We start from the raw sequence: 27,259 nt of genomic DNA on the forward strand, positions 1-27,259 counted from the left end.
GACCTGACGGTTCCCACACCAGGTCACTTTAAAGAGAAGCTGACTGGCAGGAGGAACCACTAAGCAACTCCTGCTGAGACTGAAAATACATTCCCCTTTTCTAATAGGAAGCCTCATTTCTCTTCAGTTCCAGAAGCTTCCTCTTCCTGCCCCCACATCTCAGAGCTGACCAGAGCCTCTGCGAGGTGCTCTAAAGAGAAGGCTACCGAAGCCAGTGTGCCTCTGAGGCAGGTCTCCCTCATTCTGTACCAGCAGATGGGGGTAAATGCCAGGAGGAGCGCAGGAGCGCAGGTGGAAAGACACTGGGCCTGACCGACCCCCCTGAACGCTCCTCTCTCAGCAGGAGGCCATTTAAAAATAGCTGCCTCGCCCTGGCCAGTTTGGCTCAGCGGTTAGAGTGTCGGCCTGCGGTCCGGAGAGACCCGGGTTCAGTTCCCGCTAAGGGCATGTACTCCGGTTGCAGTTTGTCCCCGGCCCTGGTTGGTCGTGCGGGTGGCAGCCACTCGATGTGTCCCTTCACGTCGATGTTTCTCTCTCTCTCTCCTTCCTCTCTCTCCCTCCCACTCTATCTGTACAAAAAATGAAAAAATATCCTCGGGTGAGGATTAAAAAAAAAAAAAAAAAAAAAATAGCTGCCTCAGAACCTTGTCTCCTCTTGATGTTTCTATACTCTGCAGGTATAACCTAGACTTTTTCAGGATCAGCTGTCTTTCCTTTTGGTAGAAGGAAGTCCTGCTGCTGCTCGTTTACCCACCCGAGTCCCCTGCAGTAATCACAGGTGGCGTGGATGTCCCCAGCCACCACATGGAGCATGGCCCCTTAGACCGGACCTTCTGCGTCTTTGCAGGAGAAAGAGAGGGAAGGAGCCCGACAGATTGGAGTGTTTATTACATGCCACCCTCTTTGCATTAATGATTTCTAATATTCTTAAGATATCCTTATCAGGTATATATTTAACCCCAATTTTTCAAAGAGGAAACATCATCTAAATATTAACTAATTCAACCAAGATGTAAATCTAGATCTATTTGATTCCACAGTTCATTCTTCAATGATGTCTGAAGTCCTTTGAAGAAAAGATGCTATATTTAAAAAAGAAAAAGTTGCTGGTGTGGCTCACTGGTTGAGCACCGACCCATGCACCAAGAGCTAGCCAGTTCGATTCCCCATCAGGGCACATGCCCAGGTTGTGGGCCCAGTTCCCAATGTGGGGCATGCAGGAGGCGGCCAATCTATGTTCTCTCTCATCGATGTTTCCATCTCTCTTTCCCTCTCTCTTCCTCTCTCTCTCTAAAGTTTATAAAGAAAAAAAATGTAAAAGAAAAAAATTCCATACAGATCAGTACAAAGATGATGGACTTATACCCCAACCAAGAGGCAAGAGAGTATTACTAAAAGGGTATGTTGCTTAAATACTAACATGACTTGATTTCCCCTCTAATAACAGGCTAAGATGCTTATATGAACGGAGGGAGCGGCACACAGACGTGCCCGGGAGAGGGGCAGCGGCGCCAGCGCAGGCTGTGCAGCATCCCGTGGGCTGCGCGGCGGGGCACAAGGCCTGGTGCGCTAGTCCCAGCGAACTCCCGGGAGCAGCCAAGAGAATCGAGCTGGTTTTCCTCTTCCCACCCTTCTCCTTCGGGCCCCACTCTCCTTTTGCTTTTTCCTCCACACTCTGCCGGTTCTGCCCAGCAGTTCAAACCAGGGCTTCAACCTGCTGCCGAGTATCAGTGCGGAGTCCTGCTCCCACCAAGCAGGCCTGGCCCAAGGCCACAGGACCAGAAAGCACATCATCCACCGGAACCACCACCACCGCCCCCTCCCCGCCCCCCATCACCGACCCCTTCCCATCCCCCCCGCCCCCATCACCGACCTCTTCCCACCCCTCCCCACCCCACCACCTACTCCTCCCCACCCCCTCCCCGTCCCCACCACCACCACCACCACCACCGACCCCTTCCCATCCCCCCGCCCCCACACCACGGACCCCTCCCCACCCCACCTGCTCCTCCCCACCCCCTCCCTGTCCCCACCACCAGCACCACCGACCCCTTCCCATCACCACCACCACCACCACACCACCAACCCCTTCCCACCTCCTCCCTGCCCCCCCACCGACCCCTCCTCACCCCCTCCCCGCTCCTCCACCCCCACCCCGACCCCCCCACCGCCCCACCGCAGCTCCAAGGCCAGGTCCCGCAGAGGGACAGGACAACCCCGAAGAACCGCTCCACCCTGCCCCTGTCCCGTCACTGTCCGGGGCCACAGCACCGCGGGTACGACCTCCCCGGGAGAGTGGACAGGCTGAGGAAGTAGCATGTGCCGTGGAGGGGCGGGCACTCAGCCAGACACCAGGCAGTCCTTGCCCTCCCTCCCCTCCTCCTCGTGCTGATCCGGGAAGGTCACAGCCACCACTTGGCCCGACTGCCTTCCTCCCTCGCCAAAGGCACTCAGGAGTGATGATCAACATATGCGCACAGCGTCGGGGCCAGGGACCACACTGGTTCTGAAAGGCAGAGGCTCCAGGTTTACCTTCAGGAAAGAATTGTGTGCGTGACGAGACATCCACGCGGCCACACGCCAGCCCTTGGAGAGAGGAGGCCCTGCGGAGCCCCGGGAAACGCCTCTTCTTCACCGGACTACCTTCCTTCCTTCCAATCGGCCTTGACTCGGCCCAGCCCTTTTCCTATCCGTCTGTTACGGAGCTCATCTGACTTCCCCCATCGATCATCTATTCTGGAGGCTGTGTGCTAAGTTTTCACAGATCCATAGTAATTAAATTAGTATTAAAAATCATACAAATGCCACCCTTTTCCCAAGGTAGCGACACTGGAAGGAAATGAGGTAAAGGAAGGCAGAGAACAGAAAATGTGGCTGTGCTGGTCTGGCCCTGTGAGAAGCCAGCTGGAGCCCGAGAGGAAATCCAAGTCCTGAACACACCTGCTGGCTGGCTTCCTTCCTCTTTCTTCCGCTCTCTCTTTGTCTTTCTTGTTCTCTCTCCCTTTCTCTCTTTCTTTACCTTTCTCTTTCTGTTTCTCTTCCCTTCTGTTTCTTTCTTTCTCTCCCCATTTCTCTTTCTCCCCATCTCTGTCCCCCCTTTTTACCTCCACACCTCCCTTTCTTTCAAGAAAGACTGGGGCCTTCCAGTGCACTGGTGCCCAACTATCCCAAGCCCAGAGAGGGAGGGGATAGGAGGAAAGGCCTGCAAGCTCTTCCTTAGGCTTCTCTCCCTGCCTTAAGCTGGGAAGCGACTCCGAACCAAACCGGGGCCCTGGCCCAGGGCAGCCCCTGTACCTGCCCCAGCCTCACTTCCTGTGCACAGGAGGCCTCCGCTGGAAGAAGCAGATTTTTGCACAGTCATCCAACAGCTGGCGTGCCTCTTGCTTCTCAACTTTTTTGCTTCAATAAAATTCAAAAGAGGCTTCGAAAATGCTCAAATCACTAATCATCAGAGAGATGCAAATTAAAACAACACTGAGGTATCACCTCACACCTGTCAGAATGGCCGCCATCAGCAAGTCATCAAACAAGAGTTGGCGAGGGTGTGGAGAAAAGGGGACTCTAGTACACTGCCGGAGGGAATGCAGACTGGTGCAGCCACTGTGGAAAACACTATGGTGTTACCTCAAAAAATTAAAAATTGAACTGCCATTTGACCCAGTGATCCCACTTCTAGGAATATACCCTAAGAATCCTGAAACACCAACCAGAAAGAATATATGTACCCCCATGTTTGTAGCAGCACTATTTACAATAGCTAAGATGTGGAAACAGCCCAAATGTCCATCAGTAGACGAATGGATAAAAAAGTGTGGTACATATACACAATGGAGTACTATGCAGCTGTAAGAAAGAAAGATCTCTTATCCTTTGAGACGACATGGAGGGACCTGGAAAGCGTCATCCTAAGCCAAACAAGCCAAACAGAGAAAGACAAGTATCATATGATCTCACTTATTTGTGGAATATAATGAACATAACAGTCTGAGGAATGGGGTGGTCCCAGAGACGCGGAAGTGGGGTACAGACTGACAATCCCCAGAAGAGGGAGTGGTGGGGGAGAGATAAACCACAGAACTTACATGCATGTGTGCATGAACAGTGGACATGGACAACAAAGCTGGGGACAGTGTGGGGAGGGAGAAGGGGGGAATTAGTGGAGGGAAAAGGAGAAACATCTGTAACAAAAATTAATTAATTTTTTTTTAAAAAGCTTCAAAACAAAGGGAATTAGAAACTCCAGCTGTCTGCCTGGATTTTTCTCCTTCAAATCAGGTTGGCAAGGAAAATGTAAGACTCCTAAGCCTGATCATTCCAGCCACTGCCAACATTATCCTTCGAGGAATAATAATCATAAGCCAGCATTTACTACCCATTTACCCATTCTAGGCATTGTTCATCTTTACCTTATTCAGTCCTGACAACCCTATGAGATAGTTACTATTAACCCCATCTTCTTCTTTTTTATGCTCACTCGAGGACATTTTTCCACTTTTTGTTCAGACAGAGTGGGAAGGAGAGAGAGAAACATCAACATGAAAGGGACACATCAAGTGGCTGCCTCCCGCACTACCCAACCAGGGCCAGGGCCAAACTGCAACCGAGATACGTGCCCTTAGCAGGAACTGAACCCGGGTCTCTCTGGACCGCAGGCCAACGCTCTAACCACTGAGCAAAACCGGCCAAGGCTATTAACCCCATCTTAAAGGTAAGGAACCTGAGGCTTAGAGGTTAAGGGTTAAGTTTGGAGCCAAACTTGCATATTGGAAGTTCAATGTCAGAGCATGAGCCTATCTATGGCCACTGCACTACATGTGGTTTCATGTGTACACACACACACATACACATACACAGGCAAGCACGTGTGCATGCATGCATGACTTGGATCACAATTTGGATCTTTGACAAAATCTAGTTCATTGTATTTGCAAGATTTTTAAAATCTAAGATTTTTTTCCTTTATTGATTTTAGAGAGAGAAGAAGGGAGAGGGAGATAGAAACATCGATGAGAGAGAACATTGATTGGCCGCCTCCTGCATGCCCTCCACTGGGGACTGGGCCCACAACCTGGGCATGTGCCCTGACCGGGAATCGAACCAGTGACCTCTTGGTGCATGGGACAATGCTCAACCACTGAGCCACACTGGCCAAGCACAAGATTTTTTTAAATAAAAATATTTTAGCCCTGGCGGGTGTGGCTCAGCTGTTAGAGCATCGACCTGTTGACGAGAGAGTCCCGGGTTCGGTTCCTGCTAAGGTCACGTACCTCGGTTGCAGTTTGTCCCTGACCCCGATTGGGATCGTGTGGGTGGCAACCACTCGATGTGTCTCTCTCACGTCAGTGTATATCTCTCTCTCTCTTCCTCTCTCTCTCCTGTTTTATCTGAGGACAAATGCAAAAACAAAACAAAAAGTCCTCAGGTGAGGATTAAAAAAAAAACCTTTTAGTTCGGGCACCAAAAATGTGGATAGGGAAGCATGCCAATCACCTAACACTAACTTTGGCTGGTTTCCCATATAAAAGAGCAGTGCCCTTCCTTTACCCACCTGGGGAAGTCAGGCCTCCAGAGCCCTCCCACTGAGACATGCAAGCGCAGGGGCGTGGATGACCAGCATCTCTGGGCTGAGAGAAATCCCAGGCACCACACTGCCCTCCCAGAGGCCCAGCCACGTCTGATCTCAGGCCCACGCCCAGGCCACTAGAATGTTTCTGATTATAAACTTAGAATACCAGACTATGAGTGGATTACACAAACAGGGGCTTTGTTTTTTTAATATAATTACAAGAAGATCAGAGATAGTTAGGTCTAGATTTTATATGGAATCTTTTTTTTTTAATTTAAGCAAGTATTCAACTTTTTAAAACACTCTTTTGGCCAACAGATCATCTGCTGGCCAAATATGACCTGTGTGTGACCTCACCCACACTTTTTCTACAACTGTACCTTCAGGATGACCAGGTAGGGTGATGAGCTCATGACTCTGGGAGGGAATCAAGGCCCTCACCTCTCCCCTTCCAGTGCACTGCTTCCCCCTCGTTCCCACCAGCTCCCCTAGCTGACACTGTTCCCATCGCCGATGCCTCAGCAGGTTCCAGTTCTGCCCATATCCTTGGGCATTTTTTCGAAGACTTAGCGCAGAAGCAATGATAATTATAATAGCTAACATTTGTAGAATAGTTACCGTGTGCTATCAGTATCCATGTATCTTCTCATTTAGTCCTCATAATCTATAAACTATAATTTTTATTATTATATTGCCCCCATAAAGATAAAGAAACTAAGGCACAGAAAGACTCAGCAACTTATGTGCCATGTCAAACAGCCTACTAGCGGTGGATCTGGGACCACAACATACGTATGTCTGATTTCAAAGCCCATACCTTTAACTGCTGGATCAGTCAGGACGCTTTTGGTTATATAATCAGAATGCCTGACTACAACTGGATTATACACATAGGGCCAGAGTTTTTTTTGTTGTTGTTTTTTTTTAATAAGATCAGAGTCAGAAAATTTTAGGGTTAGTTCAGCAGTTCAACACCTCTGACATCCCACAATGTTAACAATGTTTCCTCAAGGTCATGAAAAGGCTGCAGCAGCTCCAAGTATCAGGTCTTCACACAGAAACTTCTCAACTTCACCCAACAGCAGAGGGCTTCTCCTCAGGTCTCTCTCTTATCAGGCAGGAAAATCTGTCCCTAAAACCCCATATTAAGTATCAACTTATGCTTCATTTGCCAGAATTGAATAATATGCCTAACCCTGGATCAATCACTGGCAAAACAGAGTGGAATTGGTATAACTGATTATGATTCCGTCCCTGGGGCTGGACATATAGCCACCCCTGTGAAGAGAGAAGAGGGGGATATGGCTGTAGAATGGCCGGCCAACAAAGTCTGCTCAAACTGCTGGGAATATGTGAGTGTCTCCCAGAAGCCAGTAAATTGCACAAAAGCCATCATAGTAACAAAACAGAATAAGAAAAGAAGGTTGTTCCCACATAGATTATGAGGCAGGAATGAGTGCCAGTTCTCAACCAGATATTTCCGGGAGCCTGACATCCCCTTTCCCGGGAATTCTAAGTCTCGTGGTGTTGCTGTCATCCTTTGCACTCACTCACTGCAGAGCATGATGTGAAAGACGCTGGTGCTCAATAAATCGTGTGCAGGGTGAGACCCAAGCTAAGGGGTTAAGCAGTGTTACTGTTGCAAACATGGCAGGATTCAGTAACCCCCATCTACAGAGATAAGGAGAGGTAGTTACAACACGATGCAATGCCCTTACTTCTGCAAAGCCCGTTCACTGTGTGGCCCCTATTCAAGGGCTCCAAGATGTTCTGGAAGGATAGCCACACTCAGATTTTCGATCAAAGCTCAGAGCCCAGCCTGCAGACTGGTTGGTCGTGTGCTTTTCCTTCCTCATATATTAATTACAGCTGAGGTCTTTTACAACTCCTTTCACAACGGAAAAAATTTTTTTCACTTTTTTTAATCATAAACTTTCAAAGAATTTTCCCAAAGTGTTTTAAAAGATGGCTTGAGCTAACATTGCTCCCCCATCACTGTCACATTAACCTTATGGGACTTGTCACCAGCTGAAATGCCCTTATTTGTTTACTTGCTTATTGTCTGTCTCCCCATGCAATGGACGGTCCTTGAGAGCAGAGACTCGTTGGTCATTTTTCATTGCAATACCTCCAGTGACAGGAACAGTGCCTGCTCCGAGTGACCCTCCATAAAGGCTTGGTAAATGAATGTACATTCTTAAGTCAAACTGTCTTTACAGTCAGAATATAAATGTGTCCGAACACCGGCTTTGTCTGTGACTTAGGGTTTTGTACAGCATCACTCTGGTTCATAGCCTCTGATAAGTCAGTTAGAAAACAAGAACTCCCCCACTGACCTGGAAATATTACTAACTACCTTTTCTACATGACCCTTCTTATTTTTTGTGCTTACTGAATTGATAAGATTGCATTCAGAATCAAGGTAGACTCTAGGGATATTTTTAAATGCTTTGAATTTCCCAAACAATGCCTACTTGTTTTTCTCCCTAAATCTTACTTAGCTGGGGAATAAGTTTCACATCTGAGAGGCAGAGGTAGCCCAAGAGAATATTCCTTCTGTCACTTTAGGAATGCTTGGGAAACCTATCGCTAGTTCTCCTGCACTCCAGTTCCCTTTCACTGCAACAGAGAACAAAATGTTCCTATTTATTTTCCAAGTGACTTCTCACAAAGAAAAGTCAAGTAAGAGGGAAAAAAAAAAGAATTACAGTGAATGTGAATGAGAAAATTACCATTTTTCTTGTCCTTTATTCTAAACTGGGAAGATGCAATCCTGTGAACTCACCTCCCTCCGGTTTCTCTCTCTGGAATGTGCTTTGCAACCAACACAGCAGAAAGACCCCCTCCCGATCTTCCCCATCCCTCAATAAAGGATAACCGTTTATATAACTGGTAACAGAAAAACCTTCTCAGAAATCCAAAGCCAAGAGTAAGTACACCAGACTCCATTCCAGTAAATGCGGCAAAATAAATCTATTAAAATGGTAGGCATGACTAACCACAGGGCCACACATGAACTGTGGGAGAATGTTCTGAAAGTTACTATTCTCCTACAGAAATAATGTGTTATATAGCACATGTCTCTCCTTTTACAAATTGTTGCCAGCATATATTTATGCCCATTTATTCTTTCTTTAAAAATTCATTCTTCTCTGATATCTTTTTCCACTCTTAAAAAAAATCTTAAAGACATTTGCCTTTATTTGCTTCCTTTTGTTATTGGAGAACTGCATGGGTGGAATTTCTCCATCTCTAGTGAGTTCCTAGGGTGTCACTGGAATAAGCGTTTCTGGAGGCCCCCACGGGAGGATGAAATGTGGTAAAAGGCTTTATTTTTATGGAGTTCTATTCCTTGGTTTACAAAGTCCTGTTTCCCTTAAGCCAGTCCTGGAAAGGGGTAGCTGGGGGTTCAGCAGAGCCAGAAGCAAAGTCAGTGACCAGAGTTCCCATTCCATGGTGGAGTTAAGTCCAGTGTAGCATCAGGCGAATCACAGTCCATTAGTCTGTTGTGTGGGGGTGCACATGCCTGTGAGCCATGTGGGCGACTGCAGGAGCATGTGAGCCTCACCAGCCAGGAGCCAGGCTTGAGCAACAAGAGAGCAAGCAAGGACCAAAATGGTCAAGAGGGCGAGAACCCCCTTGTTTAGGAGCTTAAGCATCTCAGATGTCATGCCTTTGCAGTGGCCACGCCTATTCTGGCAATGACCTCTTTTCAGGCGTGACTGACAAGCAAGCATCTTCCCAGGGCACTCAGACCTTACTGAGCATGCGTCTAAACTGCCTCTGTCCAGTCCCTTCCCTCATCAATGTATGGGGAACAGACTTGGAGAATGTTAAACTGCAGCTTCCTGGCAAAGCTGTACAAATGCATGCCTCTATTATCTAGTCTCCCCTTTGCTCCCTTCCTGTTAATGAATAACCAGGTTATTACAATGGTATCAATGCCCCCTAAGAAAAAAGAAACCTCTTATAATGTTACAAAAGCGAAATGAATGAAGGTTTCCATGGTATCAGTTTTTATTATAGCTTCATGTACTGATTGAGTGACAATGATCATGATGTTCAAAAAGTACAACCACTGCCCTGGCTGGTTTGGCTCAGCGGTTAGCTAGAACGTCAGCCTGCGGACCAGAGAGTCCTGGGTTCGGTTCCTGCTACGGGCATGAACCTTGGTTGCAGTTTGTCCCCAGCCCCAGTTGGGGTCATGTGGGTGCAACCAGTCTATGTGTCTCTCTCACGTCGATGTTTCTCTTTCTCTCTTCCCCCCTCTCCCCCCTCCCCTCTCCTGCTCCATCTGAAGATAAATACAAAAAAGTGTCCTCCAGTGAGGATAAAAAAAAAAAGTACAGCCACCATTTACTGAGCATTTATTTTATTCCAGACCCTATTTGTTTATTCCTCCCTTTGAAGATTAGAGATTATTAGCTCCATGTTATAAATGAGCAAACTAAAGTCCAGAAGGTCAAGTGGTGGCCCAAGGTCACACAGCCAATAGGCCTCCGACCCTGGATTCCCATCCCAGGAAGTTCGGCCGGACACCCCGCGCCTCCCGGACAACACTGCAGGATGGTACTTCCACTTGCATCCCTTCGGCTAAATTATTAATCATTCTTCCAAACAAACATTTCCTTTTACCACAAGAAAACTGAACATAGAAGTTACTTGATCAAAGTCACAGAGCTATACAGGGCAAAATTGTGATGTAAATTCTGGCCCAACAACCACAGTGGCACAGGGCACTTGGCATAGAATATTCTCTAGTTTATGGAGAGGAGTACCCTACTGCCCCTCGGCAACCGTCTGATTAAGCAGGATTTCAACAGTGATAAGAAAATGTCATATTTTTTAAATAAGAATCTTCTTGGTTACATCCCTAAGTCCCCGTCTCTCATAGGTTTATATTTTATATATGAATGACACATAAAATGAGGAAACTCTCAGTTACTGAACAAAAGGCCTGAAACGTCTGCATTTATTTTCTTGATTTTAAAGCCAAACTTTCATTGCTGGTCTACTCTGTAGCCAACTACATGATTCTTCCCAGAGAAAATCCCTCAAATATCATGGTCAGATTCTCTAAACTCTCCCAGTTTATCAACTAGAATAAAAATCTGACCAGAGTTAAATGAAAATTAATGCCCAGCACACAGTTTTGGCACAGCTGAGAATGTTTGTGAAATGATTAAGCCACACATAAAATATCCAGTTGTCAATGCAATGTATATAAATTTTAATTTTTGATATCATTTCAAACTTACAGGAAGTTGCAAAAGCAGTACAAAAAATCCCTACAAACCTTTTCCCAAATCGGCACTTATTCACATTATGCCCCATTTGCTTAATTATCAATGTGATTTTATAAATATGATCATTCATAATAAAGTCATTTTATAGCCTCAAACAATTAATCAATAAAGGTAAATGATTTAAACCCAAGCTAAAAAGAATGCTACTTTTCTGCCAGGGCCAACAGTCTAAATCTATTTCCTTTGACTTGAAAGGCTCATTGGATGGAGCCAAATCTGAAGCCCTGTGGTCACGGGCCCGTGGTTCCCCAGGAGGCCGACCTATGTGGACCTTTTCTGGCCAGGGAGAGGCGGTTGGGTTATAACTGGTTCATGTGGTGGTCAAGCTGGGCGGAGAAGACCTAAAATCACCCTCCTGGCACAGCCGCGCTGGCGGCCGGCCCCGGCGGACAGCCTTCCCGGAAAGAAGCTGTGCACACTCTTGGCAGAGCGATGCATCGGGTGCGTGGCAGCGAGCAGCCCCTTCCTGACTTCTTCCCTTGTCTCTGGTTGCCGGCAGCTCCAGCCAGTGCCTCCGAACCACTTCCTTCTGGTGCCACTGACAGTACACCGGATTCCCTCAGTAAATATCAGTCAAAGAAGTCACTTGAAAAGATGTCTCCAATTCACTCTTGCTGGTGGGCCCCCAGGGGTAAAACAGTAGAGTCCGAGTCTTCTCAGTCATGAGGAAACCATTGTCACTGAATCTCCCTGGGATGCTCCCTACATCCAACCAAACAAAGGGAGCGACGGCTGAGGTTTTCAGATCAAAAACGAATGTGTCATTTTGCTGAGAGATGGTGGCCTGAAACAGAAAGATAAATGAAGTAAAGGGCGAGGGAAGAGCTCTCTGTTCCATGTCCGAGGCCTATGAGAACATTACTGTGGGTCTAACAAGGAGTATACTTCCTGCGGCTTTGGATCTGCAGTTGCTAAAGTCATATATTCCATGCGCTGTGTCAGATGCCAAAAAATACATGGACATTTTTTAAGGCTGTGGGAAATGACCAAATTGTCGTCTCAAACCAAGTGCAGAAATACGTAGTCTCCTATTATTAAAGAGACTATTTCATAAGAAGCTCAACGCTTTATATCTTTTATAGTACTTCTCAGGGTACCATCAAGAGAGGAACATTTCTGCATAACTGCTAGGCTGTTGAATGACCTTCTCGGGATACAGCTGAAGCCAGCTGGAGAGCACAACCACGAAGCTCACCTATTGAATTTTTTTTCCTTTATTGATTTTAGAAAGAGAGGAAGGGAGAGGGAGAGATAGAAACATCGATGAGAGAGAACATCAATTGGCCGCCTTCTGCATGCCCCTCACTGGGGATCTGGCCCACAACCTGGGCATGTGCCCTGACCGGGAACCGAACTGGTGACCTCTTGGTGCATGGGTCAACGCTCAACCACTGAGCCACACTGGCCGGGCAGATCCAGAAATTTACATAGCAGCCTGCCAGGCATTTACAAAAATTCTACCATTAGAGCTTTCTCTTTTTTCTTCATCCTTACCCAAGGATATTTTTTTGCATTTATCTTCAGATAGAGCGGGAGGGAGTGAGGGAGGTGGGGAGAGAGAGAGAGAAACATTGATGCGAGAGAGACATACTGACTTGCTGCCACCCACACAACCCCAACCGGGGCCAGGGACAAACTGCAACCGAGGTATGTACCTTGAGCGGGAACTGAACCTGAAACTCTCTGGTCCGCAGGCCGATGTAGAGCCTTCTCTTTTTTATTACATAGAACCATGTCACATCACGAGCAGTTTTAAGATGTGTGAACCTCACACAGGATCAGCAAAGAAGAGCGCAGTTGAAATCTTGTAATTAATTAGCGGAGCAGCACATACAGAGTGAGGCCAAGCTCAGCCATAGAGGTGAGGGACTGTGAGCCTCCCTTAGAGAGCATGGTCTGAGTGTGACCTGGTCGTCAAAGCTCTGAGTTTGTCATGAGGTATGAGTCCTCAACATGGATACATGCCACACCTTAGGTCTGACGTTACATGTTATGTGTGACAAAGAATTTCAAAGGGAAATTTTTACTATACCTAATTTTAGCTTTACATACTTGTTTGATCATCATTCAGAGTTCTGAGCTACAGACAAGGAAACAAACCTACTTTGGGAAAAGCAGAAAAGAAACTTAAGTATATTAGGTAACTCTCAGAGGCTCAGAGGTTCAGGCTCAAAGCTAGATGACAAATTCCCAAATCAGTCACCCAGCTGTTCTGGTGAAGACCGTAAAGCAGAGTCAGCATGCAATTCACACAGCTGGCCCTGGCCACTGCCGCACCAGGGCCAAGGCCAGAAGGGACTCTGCTGCCTGCTCACTCCTGTTGCTGGCTTCCAGTGGGAAATCTCCTTTCTGTACATCCGACTGCAGAGCCCAGGACTCAAGCCTGCACCCTGGGTTCAGGGAGGAAAAACAAATTTCTGGCATCCAGCTGGGGACAGGACATCTAGGTGCCTGGCCTATGTTAAGCCTGCAATAAATATTTTATTGTTGTTGTTATATCCCTTTAGGAAGGGTAAATCTCACTGAAATACAAATGAGGTAGGAAAAATAAAGAAGTCCTACTTCTCTCTCACCACGAATTACCTAAGGTAATGGAGGCTTACCTAAGGAAAGAGAAAAAATAAGTTTTCGAAATCCTCTGTAGTCTGCTACATAGTTTTTTGATTTTTTTCTTTTCTGGAAAGAAGCTACATAAATATATGTCATTTCCTTTCTATCTGCTCTATATCAGTTGTTGCAGATAACTCAGATTTCATTTCACGAATATTTCATTACTGGGAAAGAAGATGTATGTTTTCAAATCAAGGATTAAGAATTTCTACATGATAACTTCCAAAGTACATGTAAAAAATCCTCTCAAGCCTTCTCAATGAAGTAAAGGGTAAAACAAATGTAAAAGGAGCTAAAACTAGAGAATGAAACTTTCTAGAAAAATATTTTCAATCACTATGTGTAGGAGGAAAAGGAAGGGAAGTGTTTCAATCCACTGAAGAGAGTCCAAATTCTCCAGCTGCACAGTTTTTATAACAGCACTTCCTGATCATGCCATTGCTTTTCTTGGCAATTACAAAGAGATTTGGTAATTAAGCTACTTTGCAGAAATAAGTCAAAGAAAGTAGAGTGAAAATTTGAAAGATGAACAGACTCTACTTAAAAGTCTCAGCATCAGAATGCTCCTGCGGGCTCCGTGCTTCCCGGAGCATGTGACGTGAGCGCGCTCCTCAGTCCCTCTACACGCGTTTGTTCACTTGTAAACACAGATGATAACGTGAAGGAAAAAATGGGTTACTGTGCAAAGTAACCTCACAGGATCATAAATTCCTACCTGGGCTGGTCATGATGGGTTGTCACACCCCACACCTATAACTTCTTTAGTAAAAGGTTTATCTTTGCCTTAAGCAAGCCCATTGTTGCTGTGCATCTAGGTTAACACACCTTTGAAACACCAGAAGTGGTGATGGAAGGAGACTTGATCTGGGGCAGTGAATACACAATACAGTGCACAGATGCTGTGTTATGAAATTGTGCACCTGAAACCGGTATCATTTGTTAATCAGTGTCACCCCAATAAATTCAATAAATAAATAAATAACGCCTGGCCAGTGTGGCTCAGTGGTTGAGCGTCGACCCATGTACCAAGAGGTCACTGGTTCGATTCCTGGTCAGGGCACATGCCCAGGTTGTGGGGCCAATCCCCAGCGAGGGGCATGCAGGAAGCGGCTAATTGATGTTCTCTCTCATCGATGTTTCTATCTCTCTCCCTCTCCCTTACTCTCTCTCTAAAAATCAATAAAGAAAAGTAAATAAATAAATAAATAAAATTAAAGCAAATAGAAACACCAGAAGGGGTAATAACCCACAAAACAGCACATAATCTTGTTAACTATCCTGTAATCCAGTCCCTGCGTTGCTTCTCTCAGCTTCAGGGACCTTCCTGTTCCCTCCTTAACTGCAAATGCATAAAAGAAGCTGAAAAACTGTTATTCTCTAGAGCATTTAAGATCTTGCTCCCCAGCATGTGCCATCAGTTTGGCTCAAGTAAACGCTTATAAAATTCTCTCCAGGTGTGACCATTTCTTACACGAACAATAATACTTAAGGGTTGGTGCACTAACGACCCCAGGACCACGTGTGGATGCTCGTGGCAGGGGCTCAGTGGTGATGTCCCTGATGCCTCTCCCTCCACTGCACGACCCCACGAGGGACAGCACAAACCAAACACTTCGACAAATGCTGAATTAGAAATAAAAATCTTTTGGCCTTTTCTTCCAGGGGAAAGAAGCCAAAATTCCCCAAACCTCGGATAAACCCAGTTGCCAGGAAAAAGTCTGCAAAGAGCAAGCTGTAGTGTGCCTGCCCAGCGCAGCACAGCCCGAGGCCACCGCGACCCCAGCCAGCCGGTGCGTACAGTGATATGTGCCTTCTGGAGCCCCACGGCCTCCTTCAGTGAGGACAGGAAGTGATAGTTGGTTGAGCTCGAGAGTTTGTCGTCGGTTGACAGGTAAAAGGAAACCACACAGCTTTGCGGGGTGCAGTGCCCACATCTCTGCAGCAGTTCAGACACCGGCTTCTGATAGAGGAGAACGGCCTCCCCTGCTGTCATCACGAAATGCTGGGTCCTGTGACGGCACACCGGCTCCAGGGAACTCCACGAGTGGACGTTCACCTGTGGGAGACAAGACGGAACAAAAACAAACATGCTTGGGTTACTTTTCTGGATGCAAATCAGAATAGCAGGACTGGATAAGAGACTATGTAACCGGGTTTAACCTCAGCTCTACCAAGTACTAGTTGTGTAACTAAGCGCGTTACTCGTGTTCTCAAAGTCTCGTGTCCTCCTTTGTGATGTGAGAATAATAATTAGCACTAGGTTCACAGGCTGTTGTGAGAAGTCAATAAAGTCACCTACGGAAGGCACAGCACCAAGGCATTGTAACCATTCCATACACATGGGCTGTGCTCAATGTCCTCCAAACTGCAGCCACCCAAGACTTGAGTTTCGACCCTCTCTTTTTACCTAGCATTGTTTTCTATCCACGTTTCTCTCTCCACATATGCATTCTGAATAACTGTACTGATTTCTACTCAAACCTGCCATTTTTAACACTTTCATTTTCATGAAGTTTAAGGGATTCCCTGCTTTCTATGATTATAAATAACCTTAGGTTTAAGTGGCACTTGATAGTTTATAATTCACTTTCATCTCATTCCTTTATGCACTACCCATGGGAAGCCTTTAAAAAGATAGGCTGGTACTGCCCTGGCCGGTGTGGCTCAGTGGTCTGAGCATCGACCCATGCACCAAAGGGTTGCAGGTTCAAGCCCTGGCCCTGGTTGGGGTCCATGGGGGAGGCAACCAATCGATGTGTCTCTATGATTTTCTCTCTCTCCCTCCCTACCTTCCACTCTATCTAAAAGTCAATGAGAAGCCCTGGTCAGTCTTGCTCAGCGGTTAAAGCGTCGACCTGCAGAGATCAATGAATTGCGGGTTCAATTCCGGTCAAGGGCATGAACCTTGGTTGCAGTTAGTCCTCGATGAGTCTCTCTCACATAGATGTCTCTCTCTCTCTCCCCCTCCCTCCCTTCCACTCTACCAGATGATAAAAATATATATCTCCATCCTCAGGTGAGGATTTTAAAAAAATAAAATAAAATAAAAAATAAATACAAGTCAATGGGAAAATATCCTCAGGTGAACAACAAAAAAAGATAGGCTGATATCATTTTACAGATGAGGAAACTGAATCACTAAGACATTAAGGCTGAAGGTCGCAGAAGAAATGGCAACTTGACCCTGAATCCAAGCTTTCCAATTCTGAGGGTAGCCCATTTTCTGCTACAGGCGCTAGAAACATTTAGGTACAAATTAATTTCTCTTTTCTTTAACTGAAGAAATCATCTAAAATTCTCCATCACCGAGAGAAAATCTAAGCCACTTACAGTGAGCGTCACGTTACAGTCCGAGTGAAGGTCTGACACCCCGTAGACAAAAAACACGCCTTCATTCTCAAAACCCACGGGCAACAGCGGAGCGAAGAAATGCCGAGCAAAGTAATGGAGCATTTTCCACTTTCCTCCGTATTCTGAAAATAGTCGGAAAGTTAGGGGATGGGCAGTGTCATGCAGTCAGTCATCGTCCACATGGCCCGGCTGGGTATGATCTGTTGTGATTCTAGGGACTGAGTGTGGAAGGGAGATCCAGAAGGGTCAGGAACCCATATTTGCTGAGGGCTCTGAGTACTTTGGACATTGCCTTAGATCATCCTCACATCTGGGTGAGGCACACATTAACACCCCACTTTTCAAGTGAGGAAACGGGGGCTTAAGCAGTATTTGGGGCCCGGACCTGACTCCTATCACATTCTCACATGCAATTGTGCTTCCAGGAGCTCAACGCTCCTTTTTACTGCGTACACATGAAGAAGGAAATCAGTAGCACTGGCAGTGAACACCTGTTACAAATAGCCATTGGGAAGAATGACTTAGAACTCCAAGTCTCCTTTTCCCATAAGCACAGATCCTGTGAAACAAAATAAGCACTATCACTAATATGGCCAGCAAGTTCGGACTGGAGAAGAATGTCCCCAACAACGATAATCAATGACAGCTCCTCGAATACCATCGCAAGTTGTTAGAACCTGTAGAATACTGTGCCCTGTTGGCAATTCTAGTATGCTAAACGCACAAACTAAAAAACATTTCGCCCTGGCCAGTGTGGCTCAGTTGGTTGGGTGTTGTGTCATGCACCAAAAGGTTGCCAGTTTGATTCCCCATCAGGGCACATGCCTGGGTTTCAGGCCTGATCCCCAGTAGTGGGCTTGCAGGAGGCAGCCAATCGATTTTTCTCTCCTTCTCCCTACCTCTCTCTCTAAAAAATATAAAAATAACAATAAATATTTCAACATTCCTCTCTTTCAGACAAAAGATCCTTCCCAAGAAAGCACTGCCTCTCCAAACAACTTCCGAGAGACAGAGACGGAGACAGAGATTCCAGAATTCACAGTGCGAGCTTTTGAGATGGAGGACTGTGGTTGTGAAGTTCAGATAGAACTGATTTCTTTGGGTTTTGCAAAATTTCAACTCTCAGCATTTCAATCCCAACTCTTAGTATTTCCCCTTAAAAACAACAAAGATCTGAGGTCACGTACACACTCTTGTATGTGACATCCATTACAGGGGACAGACTTCAAACGCATGGTTCCAGTGACCAAGGCCACAAACAGACACCCTCAGGAGAACAGCAACTGAGCGGAAGGTCTCATGAATACACACCCCAGTTACTACGCAGTGACATAGTCCGGGTATCATCGTGACACTGCATAGCCAGCTAAGAATGCTTTCTGATTTCTGGCTTTGCTATTTCTCTGTAACTGTTTAAGTTTGTGAGCCAAGCAAACTGTCCCGTGGACTTTTTTGTATTTGCAAAATTCTAACTATAAATGAGATTAATGTTTAAAAAAGAAATATATAAGAATCTAGATTTCAAGTAGCTATTGATCCCTTTAGAATCACCATGTCAGATGACAAGAGGTGACACATATCCCCCCCCCCCCACCTGCACATAAGCACCGGATGTATCGAGCCAATTAAGCAGAATTAAGCAGGCTCCAAGGCTGCCCAGAGCAGGAGCAGATACAGCAAACTTGTCACAGCTTCTCCCTGGCACCTGTTTTCTCTAACAGGGACAGGAGACGATGACCCTCTCCACAGAGGCATTGTCCTGCTAGAGTTTAGAAAACAGACATGTTTTTGTTTGGCAATCAGCCTCTTGCACTTGGGTTTACTCACCCTCTCTGAAGAACTCCAAATAATCTGCATGCAGTCATTTAGGGAAAATTTACAAAAATTGGGCTCTCCCATTTCTTGAACCAAAATCAGCCTCAGAACTCTGCAACTTTGTCCACAGAGAAACCAGGGTGAGTGTCCAAATGTCTCTAAACAATCTCTCTTGGTCAGTGTTAAGTGTCCCAGAAGGTTATTCCCTCACAGCCTACCCCTGACTCTCATTCAATACCCTTTTATCTGGTTGGTGTTGACAAAGAGTTTGGCTAGAGAAACTTGATCAAAGAAGGAAGCTGGACAGGTCACACTCTCCGGGGCCTGGGGTCTGTGGGCCCAGCGGGAGCATGTCAGAGTCACTGGATGTCAAACAGTAATAAATTAAACCAACAACAACAACAACAACAAAGAAGGAAGCTGGCACTAACCAATGCCGGCGGTGAATGGATTTTAGATTTGCATCCGCAGAGCATTTGAGAGCCTCACCCAGCAGCACGGCCTTTTCACTTTACGGCTTTGCCTCATTTCTGACCCCAAACTTTGGTTTGTAGTCACTGAACTTTGCTTCAAACCACCTCTAGTGAAGGTCATAGATTCATCATTACTCTTTAATGTTTTCACTCTACCAAAACAGAAGAATTCAAACTGCAAGTGCCGGTCACCTTGCCTGACACTAGTTGAACTGGTTCCATTGAGAACTTCCTACTTGGACTTCTGACTCTGCTACCTTCCCCCCGAGAGATAAACAGGGCAAAATAGAGACGACCTCAGGGACTTCAAGGGAAGTGAGGCAAAGGAACATTTTAAGACTCAGCAGGGCCAACCTTCCACATGGCTGAATTCTCCTAAACAGAAGAGATGCTTAAATAAATGCTCCTTTTGCTCTGGAGAGTCCTCTTAAATTAGTTCCAATCTAAGCAATAATTATAAGACACGTGGCTGAGATCTCCGTGCAGAATCCATCGCCCTCATTAGCCTGCTTTTGTGACTTTGCACAGCACAGAACTCAAGCGGAGGCTGCCTCCCGGGCTCCTGGAAAGACTGTGGGGGGGGGGGGGGGGTGCAGTTCACAGACCAGCTGCTGGAGAACCTCCTCACCTCGGCCTCTTGTGTTTTCTCAGGGTCTCTCCCCACAGGTATCGCTTTCTCTCTCACACACAAAGAATGCTGAAACAGTTACCCAGAGAGGCCCAGGAAGGAGCCTGCCAGATGTCATTCAGCTGCCAATACAGGGCTCCCATGGTGTGCCCCTCCCCGAGCACTATCTCGCTGCGACTGCGGCGGTAGAATTCCGTTTCTGTTTTGACACACTGGGCCTGCATCACCTGATTCAGGGGGAAAACGTTAAAACACAGGCATTATTGTTTGATGTAGGCTGTCCAGATCTGAGAACATTACAGGCTTGAGATTTTTGTGTTTTTTAAACAAACTGGATAAATCAGAGACTTTGACCAGATCTACATATACCATCATTATACTAGATCTGGAACTACCGCCTTAGCATGGGAAAAGCTGTTGTCTATCAGAGCTAGCTTGTTTGGGAGGCTTGGTGTTTTATTTTTGTTAATCCTCACCCAAGGATATTTTTCCACTGATTTTTATTTTATTTTTTAATTTATTTTTTTTAGAGAGAGAAGGAAGAGCGAGATAGAAACATTGATGTGAGAAAGAAACATTGATGGGCTGTCTCCTGCACACCCCCTTCCAGGGATCGAGCCCCTACATGTGCCCTGATCAGGAATCGAACCGGGACCTCTCAGTCCATGGGACAACACTCAGTCCACTGAGCCACACCAGCCGGACTTCACTGATTTTTAGACAGAGTGGGAGGGAGGGGAAGAGACAGAAAGAAACGATGTGAGAGAGACATCAGTTGGATGCCTCCCGCACAACCCTGACGAGGGCTGGGGAACGAATCTGCAACCCAGGTACATGTCTTTGACTGGGAATCAAACCTGCGACCCCTCAGTCCATGGGCTGATGCTCTAACCGCTGAGCCAAACCAACCAGGGCTGAAAAATAACTTTATTATGAATCGAATCCTGTCCAATCCCTAACCCCTCTTTTTCTAGTCAAGCAATGTTTTTATATGATGACTTTTGAGAATGTAAAATTTCCTATGAATGCAATGCCTTCATCATGGCAAAACAGACGGTAAGTTGCAGCAATGAGATACGTGAATTTAGTTTAAGAGGCAATAAAAAAATTCATGCAGGACCCTTAATTACCGTCATTATCACTGAAAAAGGAATCTCTTTTATTGCTGCCGTTACTGACACTGTGGGTCTCACATGCTCTCGGCTTGGAGCTGTGGTTAGGAAAGGCCCATGAATGAGAGCTCATGAGGAGAGGTCACCAAGGAGAACCTGGAGGGGTGGTCAGAGCTGCGAGGATTCCTCAGTCAGAAACAGAACGGCCTCAGAGAAGGGCCTGGTTTTCACAGAGGAAGAAAAAGAAGGATGCATATATGGCCACTAGAAGATTAAGCCCAGATGCTTTCCTGTCAAGCTGAAAAGCTCAGATAAAAGCTCAGCCTACCTTTACTTTTTTTTTATCCTCACCCAAGGACATGTTTCCATTTTTTGTTCAGATAAAGTGGGAGGGGGAAAGAGAGAGAGAGAGAGAAACATCGACATGAAAGGGACACATCGAGTGGCTGCCACCCGCACAACCCAACCAGGGCCGGGGACAAACTACAACCGAGGTACGTGCCCTTAGGAGGAACCGAACCCGGGTCTCTCTGGACCGCAGGCCGACGCTCCAGCCGCTTAGCCAAACCGGCCAGGGCTCAGCCTACCTTTACATCGAGGTAGACTGGCTAGTAAAGAAGTCATAGATGGAGTGACGACTTACGTGAGGCAGAGCCATAAACTTCCAGAAGGGCTAACCAAGAAGAAATCACGGTCATTCGACAAATATTTAATAAGCACCCACAGTATGTGTTACAACTAGCGATGTTAAGCCCCTCTCCCAGCCAAAAGAGGTACAGCTCACCCTCATGGAGCTTATCGGCTTATGTAGAAGACACTCTTAATCCAAGAGTCTCATAAATAATCGTAAACTTTAAACATTAATAAGTTCTAAGAAGGAGAGACGTGCAATGGTAGGAGCCTGGCTGTTAGGGGAAGTGGGCATAGCAGAGGGAGGAGGACTGGCCTCACAGAAGAGGAAAAGAGAGAGGCAGAACTTTGCAGCCAGAAAGGACACGTGCGGTGAGAGGAGAAGGCACACGTGAAGGACTGCGGGAGGCCACGGCGGCAGGAGCACAGGGAGCGGGAGCCATGGGAGAGGCCGGTGAGAGGGAGGGGCCAGACCTGGGAAGGTTTTTCTGTGCAGCCTAAAGGTAACTGGAAGTCACCAAAAGCTTTTTATTTATTTTTATCGATTTTTTTTTTTTTTTTGAAAGAGGAAGGGAGAGAGAGAGTGAGAGACAGAGAGACATCAGTTGCTTCCTGCATGCACCCTGACCAGGGATCGAACCCACAACCTCAGTATGTGCCCTGACTGGAAATCAAACCACCATCTTTTGGTGCACAGGACGATGCTACAACCAGCTGAGCCACACTGACCAGAACACAGAAAGCTTTCAAGCTGAAGGGTGAAGTGACCAAATCTTTATTTCCAAAAGGCAACTCTGACTACGGAAAAGAGATTAGATTGCAGGAGGCCAGAATGGATTTAGGGAGAGCATTAACACAGCTATTAAAATGTTCCAAGCAAGAGATGACAGCAGCTGTGAGCAGAGAAAGAAATGCCCTTCTCATTCAGGAACCAGACCTCTGGGACCAGAGAGGCAAATATACCCTAAAGAAAGTAAGAATCTCACACACACAGCGGCTTTGGGGCCACCTCAGAATGACCACAAGATGCAGTCTGAATATATACATCTAACACTAAGTCGGAGGGAATACAATAGAAAAACAGACCTAAGAACTTCTATGTCAGTCAAGCTAACCTGCAATTACACTCTGAATTTCTGGCCAAGTTCCTTGTAAAAATACCCATCTTGTCTGAACTAAAGAAAGCGATTTATCTACTTTAGGCCTGGATTGCTAAGCACAGAGAAATGAACTCCCTTGACTAAGCACTCACAGATATGTTGGGTTATTGTGCAAGATCAGCGTTGTGGAGCAACTTCTAGAAAGTTCCGTGACGATGAAGCAGCCAAGAAGTGAAATCCCAATAGAAACTGATCTAAGGGCTGCACCAATTATCAGTCCCTGCCCAAGAGAATTGTACTTTACACTGGCACGGAAAGTAACTTTTATGTTTGTTTCAAAGAGGTGATAAGTCTGAACTCATTTAAATCACCCTGAGCCCGGCCAGTGTGGCTCAGTGGTTGAGCATCGACCCATGCACCAAGAGGTCACCAGTTCGATTCCTGGTCAGGGCACGTGCCCAGGTTGTGGGTCTGATCCCCAGTGGGGGGCATGCAGGAGGCGGCCAATCGATGTTCTCTCTTATCGATGTTTCTATCTCTCTCTCCCTGTCACTTCCTCTCTCTCTAAAATCAATAAAGAACATTTTGTTTAAATAATAAATCACCTTGAGCCTCCAAATCATGGCCCCACCAACCATGCTAAAGTCGCCTATGACACAAAGCCAAGTCCCTGCCCTGCAGCACATACACCGGAGACCAGAAAGATAAGAAATCTGTTGTCATCCCAAGATTCTTACAAAATCAGCCACTGCCTGACGGCTGTGTAAGAAGGGATCGCAGGCGGAAGACTGAGGAGGCCCTCATCACACCAATGAGTAACAACAGGGGGAGAGGGATTTCAGTCACCCCCAGACATTTCAGGAGCTGCTAGCCCAGCAGAGACTGAGCACAGGCATCAAATGGCAACCACCATGGACACTCCACTCCGGTGGCAGCCACATTCTGGAAATCCCAGAACCGCAAGTATCCCCCAAAGTCCGGGCCATTCCTGAAGCCAAAGAAATTACAAAATTCTGACATTACCCCAGGGACTTGGCACAGCGCCTACCCATGAGTAGCATAAAAGGAGGGGTGTCATTCAAGAAGTAGGATCACTTTCTGTGGATCCATACTTATAAAGTAGGGTGAACAGGAAAAAGTAAAAACAGAATTCTGAGGTAGGAACAAAATACAGTGTAAAACAGAGCAGGAAATCAAGTCATCTCTTTCTGGTAAAAATCCAAAGGATGACTAGATATTTTACTGATGTTCTTCATAGAGGTGACCTGCATTTCCTTTTTCTTCATAGTACATTTAAGCTTCTTTTCAGGAAAGAAAAAATCTGATGAGAGTCAAACTATTTACATCACTCCAAATTCTTTTCCAATCTTTGTTAACATATATTGTAACTCATCTGCATTTATAATTTTGTATTTTACTCTCATTTAACTTTTACATATGTACATTCCCACACTCTGGCACTCTCTATAAGTTCTGTGCTTCAAATGGTTATGTAGCCCTGGCCAGTTTGGCTCAGCGGTTAGAGCGTCGGCCTGCGGTCCAGAGAGACCCGGGTTCAGTTCCCGCTAAAGGCATGTACCGCAGTTGCAGTTTGTCCCCGGCCCTGGTTGGGTCATGTGGGTGGCAGCCACTCAATGTGTCCCTTTCACATCGATGTTTCTCTCTCTCTCTCCCACTCTATCTATGGAAAAATGTCAAATAAATAAATAAATAAATAAATAAATAAATAAATAAATAAATGGTTATGTAGTTATATCATAGTTTGAATAATTAGTCTCCAATTATTAGGCATTTGAATGGTTTCCAGTTTTTTTCTTTAAATACATGAGCAAAGAACATTTTATGCCCCAATTAATTTCTTCACTTCTTGTATTGCCACTTTTGGTAATATATGACACATGCATATTGCTATATTATGATCCAATCAAGAGGCTGCCGTAACCCAGTGCCTCCAGGCTAAACTTAGCCCCGCTGGCCCACATGGCAGGTGTTTCATGTTTCTTGTTGATGTTGTCATTGTTTAATGTCTTAAGTCAGGGCCTCTACACTCCATTTTGCCACAATTCCCAATAATCATACTCTAGTCCATTTAGAATTACCTGCCTATTGTCTACAAACATTTAAGTTTTCAGTCCCTAAACGATTCCAATTTTCAAAACTACCTGCAATAATTATATATTTCTGTTTATCTATCCCAAGTCCCTTGCTTTAATTTACCTTTTCTGATTTAACAAGTAAATATTAATAATTCTTTACATTTTTTTAATTTAAAAAATGTTTAATGCAAGAACTCCTTGCTGGTGATGAAAGGAGACTAGGCAAGCTCTAACTAGTAGCCTATAATACCTTAACTGAGTGCCAAGGGGGGAAACTAAGACCCTGGAGTGCTCCGGGCTCTACATGCTGTAGTACATTTGACAGACAGATGGTGCCGTGCCTATAACATGGACTTGTATTTACCCAAACCAACGGGACCTATCAGGACTAATGAATGACATGTTTGTTCACAAAAATGCAGAAGGCCACTGCCCACTGTTCTTCTCAAAGGGAAGCGGTACAACCCTATATCTCTGGGCTATCTTTGGAACTGCCTCTTTCCCTTTAAAATTGTACCTAAATTTATTTATACACTCATGCACTTTCCTAAAGAGGGCAATCTTTACATACTAAAAAGATAAATGCTTAGTCATTTCCAAGGTTACTCAGTCCCACTGTTAGCAGACAAATCTTATTTTAGTTTCAAAAATATGCCTATATTCAGCAGCTTGCCTGATTACACTTATGAAATCAGTCTCTTTAGAGAAACAGATGGTATGATGGTAAAAAGAAACTGGACCAGGACACCAAGACCTAAGGCTCCAATTCCTGCTCTGCACTGGGCTGGAAGTTGCTGGCTGTCTACAGAAACCTATCACTCCTTCCTCCTGAGTTGTAGCTGAACTGCATGTTCCAGAATCGCACCCCCTACCCTTTGGATGAGGAGCAGCTATGAGGCTAAGGTCTCCTGACAGATGTGATTTATATCCTTTATTTACTTAAAGTTATCCTGACAATAAGAATCTTCCAATAAAGCCATTTTCTAAACTGAGATATAATTCACACCATACAATTCACCCTGTGAGTATACAATTCATTGTTTTTTTTCTTACTAAATTTATTGGGGTGATATTAGTTAATAAAATTATACAGGTTTCAAATGTACAATTCTATGATACATGATCTGTATATTGCATTGTGTGTTTAACACCCAAAATCAAATCTTCCATCACCATATATTGGTCCCCTCTACCCTTCACTACCCTCCCCACTGCTGTCTGTATCCATGAGCTTCTGTTAGTCGTTTGTTCATTTTTTGCTTTCAGTTTTATATCCCACAGATGACAGAAATCATATGGTTCTTGACTTTTTCTGTCTGACTTATTTTGCATAACATGATGTTCTCAAGATCTATCCATGTTGTCGCAAATGGCAGTATTTCATCTTTTCTTATGGCTGAGTAGTATTCCATTGTATATATGTACCACATCTTCTTTATCCAATCATTTATCGAGGGACACTTCAGTTGTTTTTCCATGTCTTGGCCTTAGTATAGTTAGAGGTTGTGCATTACCTAATTCCAGTGTATTTTCATCATCCCCCCCAAAAAAACACTGTACTGGCTAACAGTCACTCATTCTCTCGTCTCCTCTGCTTTTGGAAACCACTAATACACTTTCTGTTTCTATGGATTTGCCTATTCTGGACATTTCATATAGGTGGAATGATAGATACAATATGTAGCCTTTCATGACTGGCTTCCTTTACTTAATATAATGTTTTCAAGGTTCATCCATGGTGCAGCATGTATCAGAATTTTATTCCTTTATATTGCTGAATAATATTTCATTGTATGGATATACTGTACCACATTCTGTTTATCCATTCACCCGCTGATACTTGTTTGGATTGTTTTAACTTTTGGGCTATTATGAAAGATGCTGCTATGAACATTGGTGCACGAGTTTTGGTGTCAACATATGTTTTCCATTTTATTGGAAATATAACTAAGAGTAGACTTTCTGGGTCCTATGATAATTCTACATTTAACTCTTTGAAAAACTTTTCTATAGCAGTTGTACCGTTTTACATTCCCACCTGCCATATATGAGGGCTTCCAATTTCTCCACATCTTCACAGTGATAGTTAACTTTATGTGTGAACTTGACTGATTTAAAGAATGCCCAATTAGCTGGTAAAACACTACTTCTGAGTGTGTCTGTGAGGATGTTTCTGGTGATTTGGTAGACTGAGTAAAGAAGATTCATCTTTGCCAATGTGAGTGGGCACAGCCTATCAGTCAAGGGCCCAAATACAACAAAAAAGGCAGAGGAAGGGTGAATTCTCTCTCTCTTCTTGAATTGGGATGTCCATCTTCTCCTGCCCTTGAACACTGAAGCTTCTGGTTCTCAGGCCTTTGAACTCAGGACTTAACACCAGTAACCCCTCAGTTCCCAGGCCTCCAGACTCAAACTGAATTACATCACTGGCTTTTCTGTTTTTCCGTCTTGTGGATAGTAAATTGTAGGACTTCTTAGCCTCTATAACCATGTGAGCCAATTCCTATAATTAATCTCCATATATATTCTAATATTTTTTATTTTCTTTTTTAAAATTCTAGATATCCTACTA

General features: G+C 45.2%; 1 protein-coding gene across 2 annotated transcripts in view; it reads right to left on the reverse strand.

Moving 5' to 3' along the window:
- Window positions 1-11,342: 11,342 nt before the first annotated feature.
- MANBA (mannosidase beta) overlaps window positions 11,343-27,259 on the reverse strand; it is a 119,988-nt gene continuing 104,071 nt past the window's right edge. Inside the window, exons 14-17 of one of the 2 annotated variants that reach the window (XM_036262523.1) lie at window positions 19,832-19,976; window positions 16,813-16,955; window positions 15,281-15,538; window positions 11,343-11,656 (exon numbers count right to left, since the gene is read on the reverse strand). In XM_036262523.1, the coding sequence (XP_036118416.1) occupies window positions 11,432-11,656; window positions 15,281-15,538; window positions 16,813-16,955; window positions 19,832-19,976 (771 nt within the window). In that variant the 3' untranslated portion in view covers window positions 11,343-11,431. The remainder of the gene's footprint in view (window positions 11,657-15,280; window positions 15,539-16,812; window positions 16,956-19,831; window positions 19,977-27,259) is intronic. The other variant, XM_036262524.1, reaches the window with a different exon arrangement.

Source organism: Molossus molossus, unplaced genomic scaffold (assembly GCF_014108415.1).
Source record: "Molossus molossus isolate mMolMol1 unplaced genomic scaffold, mMolMol1.p scaffold_m16_p_1, whole genome shotgun sequence".
NCBI lineage: Eukaryota > Metazoa > Chordata > Mammalia > Chiroptera > Molossidae > Molossus > Molossus molossus.